General features: G+C 43.5%; 1 protein-coding gene across 1 annotated transcript in view; it reads left to right on the top strand.

Moving 5' to 3' along the window:
• The window catches only part of LOC103800182 (mitogen-activated protein kinase kinase kinase kinase 4-like), a gene marked incomplete at its 3' end in the record, with an annotated part of 43,416 nt that overhangs the window by 28,671 nt on the left and 1,503 nt on the right, over positions 1-13,242 (top strand). The window contains exons 3-6 of the mRNA XM_009072551.1: positions 2,932-2,988; positions 9,182-9,307; positions 10,082-10,192; positions 12,023-12,113. Coding sequence (XP_009070799.1) covers positions 2,932-2,988; positions 9,182-9,307; positions 10,082-10,192; positions 12,023-12,113 — 385 coding nt within the window. The remainder of the gene's footprint in view (positions 1-2,931; positions 2,989-9,181; positions 9,308-10,081; positions 10,193-12,022; positions 12,114-13,242) is intronic.

Below are 13,242 nucleotides of genomic sequence, written 5' to 3'. Positions count from 1 at the left end.
CAGGAATGAGTTTTATGTCCTCCTTTCCTTTCAGCCTCTTGAGAAGGGTATGGATTCTTTGGTGGATTGAACCACTCTCTGTTTCAATTCCAGGATGAAGGGATCTAAAAGAACATAAGGGTGTGAGGCGCATATAGTTAAAAGATTTTACTTTCATGTAAAAGTTGCTTTACCCAGTCAGAGAGTATTTGTTGCAGGTGAGCCTGCACAGAGGGATGGTTGGATGTGACTGTGTGGCCCTCAGTCTTGTACTAACTGTGCATGGTGTGAGGAAGATAGGGCACTGAGACAAGGCACAGGGCAGGATCCTGAGCTCTCTGCACAGACTAATCTCTCATCCAGCATTCAGCCCAGCTGCAGACATGGGAACTTTAGGAATGCAGGAGCAGGATGGAGTTGTGCATCTCAGTTAACAAAAACACATTTGTTGAGCAAAGGTGAATCATGACCCACAAAACAAAAGGACTTGCTGTTTTCTTTCCCATAAATACTGATTTTCAAAACCTCTGGGAGAGGATTTAGTGTTCTCATTTATAATGGTAAAAGTGAGGGAGAGCAGCAGGTTTGTATACAGTGGAAATAACCATGACAGAAAAATAACTGATGTCTGTTATACGGAGGGACAGTTTGACTAGGTGTCGTGCTTTGAAATCAGAACTGAATGCCAAGCCTTTCCCTCTTCCTTATTCTGATGAATATTCCATATCAAGTGCAATGCTAACTTAGTATTGATCGATTTTATTTTTTTTTCAGTAAAGAAGCACATCTCCATGCTTCAATATAGTTATAAAAATCAGTGTTTATTCTTACACCATTCTTTGCAGAATCAACAGCAGCCCAGGAGAGACTTATCGTTTCAGTGGGTTGGTCACCTGCTCTGTGTGGTGGCTGGAGACATGGAGTTACCAACATACTTGACTCCAGACAAACTCTGGAGTGAAGTCAGGGTGCCAGCGTGTCTAGCATGACTGTGCTTTGTGGAAGGCCCTCTCTTGCTGTATTGCCAAGATATTCAATGCCTGGAAACATTTGCAAACAATGGTCCCCAAGAAAGGAGCTGTGACTGTGCAGAGGAAGCTCACTAACTGGGATTGATGTCAGCAGGGATGGATACTGACTGAGCACCAGCATCTATCAGGCTAGCACTGGTCGCTGCCCGTCTGCACTCACCCATGGAAGCTTGTGTGGCATGGGCCTGGGGAGAGTGTGCCCATTTGTCTTTCTCTTGGGATCTGTGATAAAATATAAATCCTATCATTCCACTTTATGAGAAAAAGCTTTGCAATCCCAGGAGTGCTTCCATGGAAAGAGGACACTTATAAATATACAAAAATACTCAGCAGGATTTAGTTTTCTGTAAAAGAAAACATGACTGTGACATATCACCCAAGAACGGGGAATCATTTTTCTTTGATGCAAAATTGCTTAGTCTCAGAAATAACACTTGTATGCAATTTTGTGCAGATAGGACCTGGGTTTTTTAATGACATCAACCCAGCTTTTAATTTTGCAGGTGTAAATTGCACCTGCAAATCATTTTGTCTGCAAACTGCAGCATTTCATATTTGATTTCCTGATTTCCTATGGCTTCCTTAACTGATGTCAGTTATTTCGATATACAGCTTTGCAGGCACTACTATTTCAGGAATAAAATTGCAGTCTCAAAGCTCAAACCCATTTCTGAACGTTTGATGGAAGTGAGGAGTTAGGCCATATAGCCAATTCGCTGTTCATACAAATCTTTGTGTACTATCCTCCAGTAGGAGAATAGTGTTGGTTCTCATGGCAGAAGAGTGTACATCTATGGTATCTGTTGAACAACTTGATCAAACCAAGAAACTGCAGTTTACAGCAAAATTCCTGGTTGTGTTTCTAATACATGTTCTTGTGAATAACATTTTGTCAGTATCAGTATCAAGTTTGCACTTTTAAGAGCTTTACTCACTATTGCGTCTCTTCTTCTAGCTCTGTTTTCAAAAACAAGCCAATTACCTAGTCTGAAGTTGCCAGTTATCTGTTTCTTAATAGCGTCTCTAGGGTGTAGGCATTTCCCTAGTGAGCTGTGTATCTATGTAGGCACCAATGCTGTCAAAGCTCTGGGCAAGTTCCTCACCACTGCCACAGAAGATTGCATTTTTAAATTCTCAGCCCTTGCATGCTTTCTAGGAAGTAGCTGAGATGTAGTTAACTCAGCTGCAGTAAGAGTTTCCAAAACTAAGCATTTCACAGTAAAAAGTACATAGAGATTTAGTTTCTTGGCAGCCACAGAGAGGTTGCCAGATTGATGTACAGAAATCCAGAGTTTTCTCCTGACCCTGAGATGTGCCAGGATGTGCAGGGGATCGAGGTGGGGACAGTGCTAACTGCCCAGTGCCTTGGTTCCCCAGCACACCTCAGCCGTGGATGGCAGGACAAGAAGGTGGTTCTGGTTCAGGCATCCTGGGTCTGTGCTGTGATTTCCTAGAAGGAGAGGGTTGAGGTCTGGCATCACCTGTTGATCAGGAGTTGGATGGAGACCTATAAGCTCATGCCATGTTGTCCTCTGAGAGCAGAAGTCTCCCAGCACTGCTGCTCCCTTTGTGCTATAGGGTGACATTCAACTCCGTTAACTTTAGAGCATGGTAAGGTTATGGGTCTAGTAACACATCATCAAACTGCACCTTGGTAGTTTTGTATTGCCAAAACCTTGTTGTTACATAGAATTGTAGAATAGTTTCAGTGGGAAGGGATCTTCTGAAGGCCATCAAGTGCACTCGCCCTGCAATGAGCAGGCACATCTTCAGACAGAACATGTTGCCCAGAGCCCCCTCCAACATGACCTTGAATGTGATTGAAAGCAATTACTCAAACACAGTTATTTTATGCCTAATTTGTTGATGTGTTCATAGTTTACCTCCATGTTTTACTTACAGTCTTTTGTGATTTTAACAGGGTCGGCATGTTAAGACTGGGCAGCTAGCAGCAATCAAAGTGATGAATGTTACTGAGGTGAGTACAAAACCAAAGATTAAAAGGTTGTTGTTAAGATGCAAGGAAAAATAAATAATCAGATCATGAGAAGGCAGATAGCTTATAAAAGAAGATCCAGTGGTATAAATTATGGCTCTTGAGCACTGGTTTATATTTTATAAAGTACTGAGGGGTGTTGACACAACCAGTTCTTTCAACTGTACCAGACCAATGGTGACAAAGTGATAAGGGACTGCATTGCCCTATGTTTTGGTGGTCTTTTCCTGCTTATTTCTGGTTGATTATCTGTTTCCAGAGATAGCAAGCAAAAGATTTCCTGTAGCTCTGCACTGCCCCTGCTATGTTTCATCACATCCTCTCCCCTCGCATGCCAGCCACTCCTTGGAGGAGCTGCCCTGACAGCCTGCAAGTTAGAACATGTTAGAAATGCAAATGTAGCACTTTTCTGTTGTGATTTGACAGATGAGAGAAGGAGACAGTTTAATTGGCACTGTCCCTGCTCACATTTATAAAGTGGTGTCAGTGCTGGAATAGGGTGTTAAAAAAAAGTTGCTAAATACTGGGTTTTGTTTCTCCTGTTAAGAGTACAGCCAGCAGTGGAGCAGCATGGCTCCTTGAGAGAATATTAGCCTGAGCCCCAGGAAGGTTGGGGAGACTCCCTGCTTCTTCCTCTTGAGTTTACTGGAAGGCTGTGGTTTGGTTGGATGCACCTAGTCTCACTAAGACCAGCTCCCTGTTCGGTTACTCTGGCAGTGAAGATACAGAGAACAGAACTCCAAGTCTTCTTGCAATATTGTGGGAGGGTTATCATCTGAAATTAAAAAATGCTTGCCTGCATTTTCATGTGTCTTTTGGCTGGCTTGGAAGGCAGCAGAACAAGTTGGTGTCTGAGTTGATCCTGTCACATAGAGCAGGTCCAGGACAGTTCTCTTTGTCAATGGTGTGACAATCCAGCCCTGAGCAGCAAGTGGTGTGAATTGCACATTGGTGATCTGAACGTGGATGCTACTGTAAAGTAGCACAGAAAGTTCCACCTGAATGTGAGGAAGAACTTCTTTACTGTGCAAGTCACTAAACACTGGAACAGATTGCCCAGAGAGGTCATGGATTCTCCCTCACTGGAGGTATTAAAGAACTATCTGGACACAATCCTGAGCCATATGCTCTAGGGTGACCCTGCTTGAGTAGGGAGGTTGGACCAGATGATCTTTGTGGTCCCTTCCAACCTAGCTGATTCTGTGATTCAGTAATGTACAAAGCATACCTGTGGGCTGGTTTGACCATGGCTGCTATTTGTACGATGTTCAAGTGTAGCTGAATTAGTTCTGCTCTTTCTGCACAGAGGAGGGTACATTTTTTTAATGAGTGCTACACTAGACTGGTGGGATTTTTGCTTTTAGCTCTGTAGGTACATATATCATCAGGTGCTTTGGCTTTAAAAAATGGCAGTCATCAAACTTGAGGCTTCTGGGTTTTGGAAGGGAGAAGGCGTAGGGTTTGGGTCACAGTCAGATCCCTGAGATCAGAGCATTTCTCTGCCCTGACAGAGGAGCTGACAGGATGGATCCTGGCATGGACTCAGAAGTGATCCAGAGCTGCAGTATGGGCTTCTTTCTTGCTTTGCTGGGTTCACTCAACAGAGTGAGAGGGATGGTCAAAGATGTCACTTGTGGGCTGTCACGTTAACACCAGTGACAGTCCCTTCCTTGATGAAACAACTGGAGAAAAAACTGCAGGAAGGGAACCTTGGAAGTATTTCCTTCCCTTTGCTATACATAACATAGTCTTCTTTGTATGCAAGCAACAAACTGTAGCATCCAGTAATGCCTGCTTACTGGGAAACAAAACTTAAGTGGAGGACAACCATGTGGTCCAGCTTCAGGAATTACCTTGGTAGGCTTGAATGATTTTGGGACCAAAACCAGCTGTTGAGGTGTGATTTGCTGCTTCCTTGCAGGCTAGAGAGCCAGCATCATACTGAGGAACCTGCTCCATTGCTTGAGGGGTAATGCTAGCAGATCATGCTGTTTATGCATTGAGTCCCTTCATGCAAAGGTTTGGGATTTGAGTGGGGAGCATGATGGTGCAGCTGCCCAAAGAGGTTTGCCCTGGTGCTGTTGCCCCACTAAACCCTGAGCAATTCCTGCTCAGCTGTACTCAAATGTTTCTGCTTTCTGGCCTTGGCACAGTGTGAATGCAAGGCTTTCTGCTGTTATTTCCACTTTCCTGATGGGGTGTTGGCTGTCTTTCTGCACAGGCTGGCAGACCTGAATGCAGTCACTTCTGCCACTTCTGTCACTTGTTCATCAAAAGATTCTGACTCTTTCACCAGATCTACAGGGTTTCTTTTTCTAACAAGAAGGCATTTAATCAGAAATTGCCTGACCAGCTCCAGCTGTGATTGCTCAGATCTGGGAGACACCAAGAGCTAAGCAAATCTGCCCTTTACTGTCGTGAGGTGCAGCCCCGGGCTGTTTTTTTAAGAGCAGCAGCAGGATGCTGTGGTCATTGTGGGATCCTCTGGACATCTGTCAGGAAGTGCTGCTGTGTCATTTTGCAGGGGGAGCAGGGAGAACCCTTTGAAATGGCTAAAGGGAGCTGATGGCAACGTGCACTCATGTGTGTCTCCATGCACACTCTGCTTCCTGTTATTTGATGGAGCCAAGCAAGCAGAGTGCTTGCAAAGAGATTGAATTCTTGCTGCTTGTCTCTTCAGCTGTCGGTGCAGGTGATCAAAGAGCTCTTCTGCAGCATTTCATTCTCTATCTGTCCTTGTTTCCATTCTTTCTAGAGAGCAAAATAACATCTAAATATGAAACTTGTTGTTAGACCTGCCCCAGTACTAAGGGGTCTCTTGGTGCAGCGTTTATCAGCTGCTGATCTTGTTTCCATTTGAGGTCAGAGGCGTGTGCTTTCTAGTTCTTTGCTTCCTAATGCTGTTGCAGATAGGCCCACGTCTTCAAAAATAGCCTTTGATCATGAACATGTCATCTTTGTGCACGCAGCCATCTGTGCCCAGGAACGCGTAGGTTTGTGAAAGCAAACAGCTTTTGCACCTGCACATCTGTGAACCTGTTTCCTTTTCTTAAGCAGTATGATTTATGAGTAGGTTTGTAGACCCCTGAGAGATAAGGTTGATGGTAATGTTGACAAGAGGGGTGGTGGAAAGTGGAAATCCTGAGCATGGGCATGCATTGAGAAGTTGAGAGTGCTTTTGTCCCCCGTCGCTCTGATAGAAGGATGTACATAGCACTGAGACTTAGCAAGTCTGGGTTCAGTTTCTGCCTAGGCCTCAGACATGACCCATGGGACAGAATTTCTCACATTTACCCTTCTGCCTTGTTTTTTCCACGGTAATTTTTCCAAAACTCACTTAAGTACTGAGAAGCCAGAGTGCATCTGTCTCTGAAATGCCCAGCTGCTGTCCTGAGTAGCCCTTTGCCTTACAGGCTGACTGGTATTTGAAAGTCCCATCTCTGTCTTTGGAGGATGCAAGAGTTTGGCTCAGAGGGTTTCTGCTAGGCAGTGGTGGGGCTCAGTCCACTGTCTGCTCTAAGCAGTGTCTCCCCAAGGCACTCCACCTATACTGAGCAGTGATGCTAAAGCAGGAACTGGATCCTCTTGCTGGTGTTGGTACAGGAGCATTACACACGTGCAGCTACTCTTTGCTCTTGCCAGTGGGTGTGGAACAGCCTACCAGGTATCCTGGCTGTGTTCACAGCCAGGCACATGGTTGGCTTTGTTTTAAAAACATGGAGATGAGATTGGAGATGAATAGAAAGTACTCAGAGAAGAGCTGTGCCAGCATGGTTCCAACATCCAGCCAATTAATTGGGCAAAGGAACGAGAGCTGACAAAGAGGCAGCAGCTCTGAGGAAGTGGTTGGGATCTGCCAGCTGCCCAAGGGGAACTTTGTGAAAGCTTCAGGCTGGTGCCGAGGGCACAGCAGGAGTCAGGCTCCACCAGTGCAGAGTTCATGCAAATGGGCAGTTAAAAAAAATCCAAAACCTTCACATCAGTAAAGATCTTAAGTTATTTGGAGAAAGACTTTACCAAAAATGAATGTTGCCTCTCCACAGGTTTGGTTGCCCTAGCAGAAGGAGTGGGCAGGATGCAGGAGGGACCACAGTTGGAGGAACAGAGTCCTCCCTGTTTGTCCAGCTTTCTGCCTCTCTTCCCTAAAGATCCAAAAACTCGTGTCAGTGACAGGACACTTGTGTTCAGGTCCAGGATGACAGTTTCCATGTCCTTATTCTCTGCCTCCTTCTCCTCACCTGCCTGTTTCCACTCTTTCACATGCACTATCTGGAGTCCCAAAGGGAGTAGAGCCTTGTCTCCCCACCCAGAAGGCATCAGCACAAACTTTCCACCTCCTTTAGACTGTGCTCTGGCTCTCTGTGCAGAGAGAATTAGGACACTGTTTATGGAGGATTTCCTGCATGCCCTCTCGGTGTCAGCTCAGATTTCTCCTGGAGACTCCAGGTGCTGCATCAGGCTCCTTACCCTCACTAATTCAGTCATGCAACATCCAGGGCTGTATCAAGCTGAGGATTAAGGGTCCTCCATTCTCCTTAACTGCAAACAAAAGATAAATGAAATATCTAGTGTGATATGTGTAGCTTGAGAGCCTCTGTTCAACAAAGAGGCTGTTCTGAAACCTGAAATAGCTCTTTTAGCTTCAAGTGGAGTTATTTTACATTTCCCATTTCCTAAGGTTTAATACGATTAGGCTTTGGTCTGGTAATGTGTCTCCTGTGAATTGCTGTTACTGGGGAAAACTTATTGGTCCTTTCTGTCTGTTGGGAATGACTTTTGTGTGGTCAGGTTTAATAAGACACATCATATGCATATTCTTCAGGGAATTTGGCTTCAGCCTGTCAGCCTTTAATGTGTTGCTCTAGGTAGAAAGGACAATGTGTCTGGTTTTGTAAGCAGTCTGTTGTGATGGTTAAAGGAATGCTTCGATGGCAAAGCTACTGGAAAATGGAGGAAAAGTGCAGAAAAATGTCCTGTGGGGCTGAGTTTTTCTTGCTGCCTCCTTTTTTTTTTTTTTTTCTTCAACTAGTAAGTGCTGACTGGGATGTTTTGCAGCAAGTAAATTAATCTTCAACTTTGTTGTACTCCTTTTAACTGATGCAGCACCACTTGTTTCCCATTAAAGTGAATGAGACAGCAAAATCTACGTGTGCTTTACTGGGTGTATTGCACCTTAGCAAAGAGGCTGCCTCTGAGGGGCCTCTTCAGATCAGGCAGTTCTCTCTGAAAAAGGGCTTTTCCTTCTAATGTAATTGTTAAAACTTATGTTTCCATTACTTGTCTTATTGTGCACCATTCTGTACTGGGCAGAAGAGAGTGTCTGCCCTGGAGAGACTGAAACAAAGACCATGGGAAACCAAGTAGCTGATGCCTGGAAGGAGATGTCTAGGGGTGTGCTAGCCCCCAGTATGCCAGAGTCTTCACTGATGGCATGATGTTAGGAGGGGGAAAGAGCCCATGGGCCAGGTAGGGCATCCTCACAGCTGTAAGGAAGAAGCAGATCCTAACTTTGGCTGGCACTGGAGTTTGATTTGTGGTGAGTTCACAGAATCAGTTGGGTTGGAAGGGGCCACGATGGGTCATCTGGCCCTACTTGAGTTGCCTCCTTCTTAGCTTTGGTTTCCTCCCAGCAGGACCCTCCATGGAACTGGAAAGACAAATTGCCTGGTGTGTGCACTAAGTGCTTTTCCGAGTATTTAAGTAATAGAGTGTTAGGAACACTTTTCTTTTTGTTTAAATCTGGTCAGTCTCTCCAAGACAAAATTACTTCATGCAGAAACCACAAATAGGAGAGTAATAGGTCCTGTCTAAGCTCCCTAAGGAGACAATATGTGATTTTTATGCCTGAATGGGGACATTTTTGTTTCTTAAGGTCAAGCCCTAGCAATCGGTTGGTTTAGACCTATGGATCAGGGTGATTCAGCAGTTGGTTTAGGAGCCATCCATCAGTTGCAGTCTCATAATCCCAGGATAAGTCAATTTGGAGGGAGCCTTAGGAGATCTTTGGTCCAACCTCCTGCTCAAAGCAGGGTCAGCCATGGGATCAGACCAGGTTGCTCAGACAGGTTCCAGCTGGGTGTTAAAGCCTCCAAAGACAGAGGTTGCTTTGCAGGTCTGGGCAGCCCTGGAACTCAGGCTGGTCACCTAAGGAGCCTTCTGCTCTCTTTTGTTACAGAATGAAGAGGAAGAAATCAAGCTGGAGATAAATATGCTAAAAAAGTACTCCCATCACCGGAATATTGCTACGTATTATGGTGCTTTTGTAAAGAAAAGTCCTGCAGGCCAAGATGATCAGCTCTGGGTAAGTGTTCAGTGTCATCTCTGTTCATCAGATTTACAGCTCCTTCCTTTAGAGCTCCAGTGTGCTTGGCTTGGACCCTGTCTCAGCAAAGCTCTGAAGTCATTGTTCTGAAGAATAACATATAAAAGAGAAAAATTGCTCCTCTCTAGACATCCTCCATCCCCTATGATTCCCTTTGAGGATGGGCATAAAGTATGTTATGATACTTGTGGCTTCTGCTGTCATTCTGATTTATTGTTTGAGCCCTTTTTTCCCCCAAATTAAACACTTCTGTATTTATTTTTGTTACAAACGTGAAAGGGCTTGTCCTTTTCCCCTACTCTCCTTTTTCTTGTTGCTTTTTTTCTCCTTTTTTTTCAGCTGGAAAATAAAAAAGGGAGCAGAGGAATTAGCGATAAAGCAAAGATGAATAATGAATCCTCCAATTTTTTTGGCTGCATGACTCTTGAAGCTCTGCAGCAAAACGAGAAATTTCAAATTTTTAAAGAACTCCTATGTTTTTCAATGCTGGTAGCTCTTGCTTTTCTGATTTTGCAGTTTATAGGTAAAAACCCTACCTATAACCAGCAATAGGAGAGGAGCACTATTGGGGGTTTTATTTATTCAGCAATGTGTGTGATTCAGGAAACAAGATTGAAGTCTCTTGGCATCCGGGAAGGCTATGTGTAGTTTACCACACCTGGGTTGTGGTGGAGTGGGTGTTCTGCACGTGGTATCTGTGCTGGCACCCTGCCAGAGCTGTGGTGAAGGTGCACTGTGTTTGTCTCCCGGCAGCTGGTGATGGAGTACTGTGGTGCAGGCTCTGTCACTGACCTGGTAAAGAAGACAAAAGGGAACTGTTTCAAGGAAGACTGGATTGCGTACATCTGCAGAGAGGTTCTCAGGGTGAGTCCTGCCAGCAGAGCTTTGTTGCTCATTTGCAACAAAAAAGGCCTTTCCAAGCCTTTGGTTGCTAAAATAGGTCACTAATGAGCATTATTGTTTAAAGGTTGTGATCCATGGGGCTCATGGGCTGTGGTCCTTGAGTTCAGAAGAGCCCTGAGAGCCAGCATGATGGCTGCTTGACATCCCATATTGTTGTAGTTAATCCCATTTTCTGTATGAAGAACAGAAAATTCCTGTTTCCTATGGCAAATAGCCATCTTCTGAAATTCCAGACACTGAGCTTCTAGAAAAGTAAATACATTTTCTGTTTGCAGTAAGTCTGTCCTCCAACATCAGGAAATCTTACTGCTCATTGCTTCAGCTGTTCATGCTGTGTAAGATCTTTCTGTTCATAATTCCTTTACCTTCACACAATTCCTACCCCTGCACACACAGGGGTCTCTTTTCCACACTCTTAGAGGCAATGTTGACTAAGCAGCGTTCCAAAATCTCAAAGGTGGCCCTGCTGGGACAATATTCCCCAAGACAGTTCTTGGGGCTGTATTTCATTCTATGCAGGCTTAGAGCTGCTTTCTTCTTTCTTTTTTCCTTTTTTTTCCCCTGGAAAGTACAGAGGATAAAACAATTCCCAAGTGTAATCTAGTGAACTAGCCTGGAAAAAAAAATATAATGTTGGAACCTGTCATTCTAAATTCAAAACCCATTACAGAGTTACTGATCTGTCTTCCTTGTAATGGAGTTTTACATCTTTCCTAAATTAATGGTAAGATAAATATGTATTCTGGGAGCTGGAATTCAAATGGCATGCCAAAGAAATGGTTGAATAGGGGTAAAACTTTGTTTCTGGAGCATAGGAGTTGAGAAACATGCTCAGTAGAGAACATTGGCCATCTTAGAGGGATTTGGCACTAATCTGCAGATTTTATTAAGTATAGTTGGAGAGTGTGGGGAGAGCTCTTCTGTAAAAGAGAAAAATCCTTAATGGTGTGGTCAAGTTTCTCCTCATTGGTGTGGCTGTAGTATCTCTCTTAAAGCAACTGATGTTAAAATATTTGGTTTACACTCATGCAGCTGAAAACCATAGCAGCATGCTGCTAAAAGCAAGTGATTGGATTTAATCATGCTTGTTTCAAAACAGAATGGCCCAGTTGCACATGGATTGACAGTGTTTCCTTCTGGAAAATTTACAAGCTGAGTGGAAGCTCTATTTGAAGCCAGTAATATTAGAGAGGCTAAATATTTTGAGTGAAGCATCCCTGGCTTATTGTAATGGGTTATTTCAGTGTGTTCCTTTATATCTATGCTAGGTCAACCATGGGCAATTTCGAAATGAAGGAGGACACAGAATACTACAAATATTAGCTGATTGAAAACAGTATTTGCTGCATTCAAAAAGAGGACTGACATGGTATTTTTAACTTTCTGTAGCCCATTTACCATTGAATGTACTATTTTGCTGAATGCAAAATTTAAACCAGTATGACCAGCCAGCTGCTACCTCTGGTCCTCATACAGACCATTCTGCTTTGTTCCTCTTTGTGGAGCATCCCTTGATTCTGAGACAGAAGCTTAAAATATTGCTACCTAGTTCTCTTCACACTTGACTTCAGAGACGCTCCAGTATTGTCAGGCCTGTGGTAAAGAAGACAATCAAACTTGCAGTCGCTGACATCTCTCCTCTGTGATAATGGGGTCTTCATGTAGCTAGTAATATCTAAGAACTTTTCTTACATATAAAGTCTGAAAAGGTTAGAAGTGCACAAATGCAACAGTACCACAGTCATGGTAATGTTATGAAGAAAGAAAAAGGAAAGTCTGGTTTTCTTTTAGGGCTTGGCACATCTTCATGCTCACCATGTCATCCATCGAGACATTAAGGGACAGAATGTTCTTCTGACAGAAAATGCAGAAGTAAAATTGGGTAAGTTTCCTTAAATGTGTGCTAGAAACCTGTTTTTTAAAGTTTAAGATTTCAATCTCATCTCAGAAAGAACCTTCAGTAACCTGAGAGCAACAAGTATGCCAAGTAGCATTAATGCTTGTGTTTATAAGGTGTCTGTCATGTAGACAGAGCTGAAAATATGACATGTTCTATGAGGATGTCACTCAGCCTGTGGGAAATACAACTACTTCTGGGCAGCCAAACATAGAACCTGTCTAGTAAGTCACAGCACCATCAGGCCTTCACAGCAGATCCTGACATGCAAAGACTCACAAAGTAAAAAAATTGGGAGAATGAATTGCACTAATCCATTTTCCTGAGGGAAGTGGTCTTAGAGATGTTCATAAATCTGACAATAAGTGAAATTACTCATGTGTGAAAGAGTGAAATGACTCATGTGTGAAAGCTATCACTGAACTAAGAGTCACCTCCCAAAAAAAGCTGGAGGGTTTACTCATTTCCTTTTCTTCCTGTGACATGTCATGTCCTTCATGTTTTGGAAAGACATCACAGAACACATGGCAATGATTTAAGGGGTAGCTCTTATTCAATTCATGATGATCTTTATGGTCCCTCTCTCTTTAATTGAAAAAAATATCACTGTAGAGTTGGAAAACAGAAGTAGTAAACATGGCTCATGGATGTGAGGTAGGATGTTTGGTTGGAGCATGTAAAAATAAGTACTTTAAATCTCATTATGGTTTAATGTTGTGGTGAAAACCTGGCATCACTGAAGTCAAAGGGAGTTTTGCTGTTGTATTGCATGAAGGCAGGATCTTGCTTGTAGTCTTTAAAACATATGTATGAGTTGTCAACTGTTCCCTCTTAAAATAAGTGAGGTGAGGGTGTTGCACATGTTTATGGTCTTGTATAGTTACTAATTCCACCTTTCTTCATGTGGTTGGCAAGAAAGTTAAACCTTTCTAACTCTGAGTAAAGATGAAACAGATTTACTAAGTATAGCGATTTTTTTAAAAAAAGAGTTGTTTCCAGAGATATTTAGCTCATGTGTCCTAAAGTGTTGGGAAAGGTGAAGGTTCCGCGCGGGGAAGCAAGCGGCCGACTCCGTGTGGGTGATACAGCAAGCTCCATCTTTATTGTCCGACAG

This window comes from Acanthisitta chloris, unplaced genomic scaffold (genome assembly GCF_000695815.1).
Source record: "Acanthisitta chloris isolate BGI_N310 unplaced genomic scaffold, ASM69581v1 scaffold7264, whole genome shotgun sequence".
NCBI classification, from domain to species: Eukaryota; Metazoa; Chordata; class Aves; order Passeriformes; family Acanthisittidae; genus Acanthisitta; species Acanthisitta chloris.
Note: the sequence above shows the minus strand (reverse complement) of the source record. Positions and strands in the feature narration are given on the sequence as shown.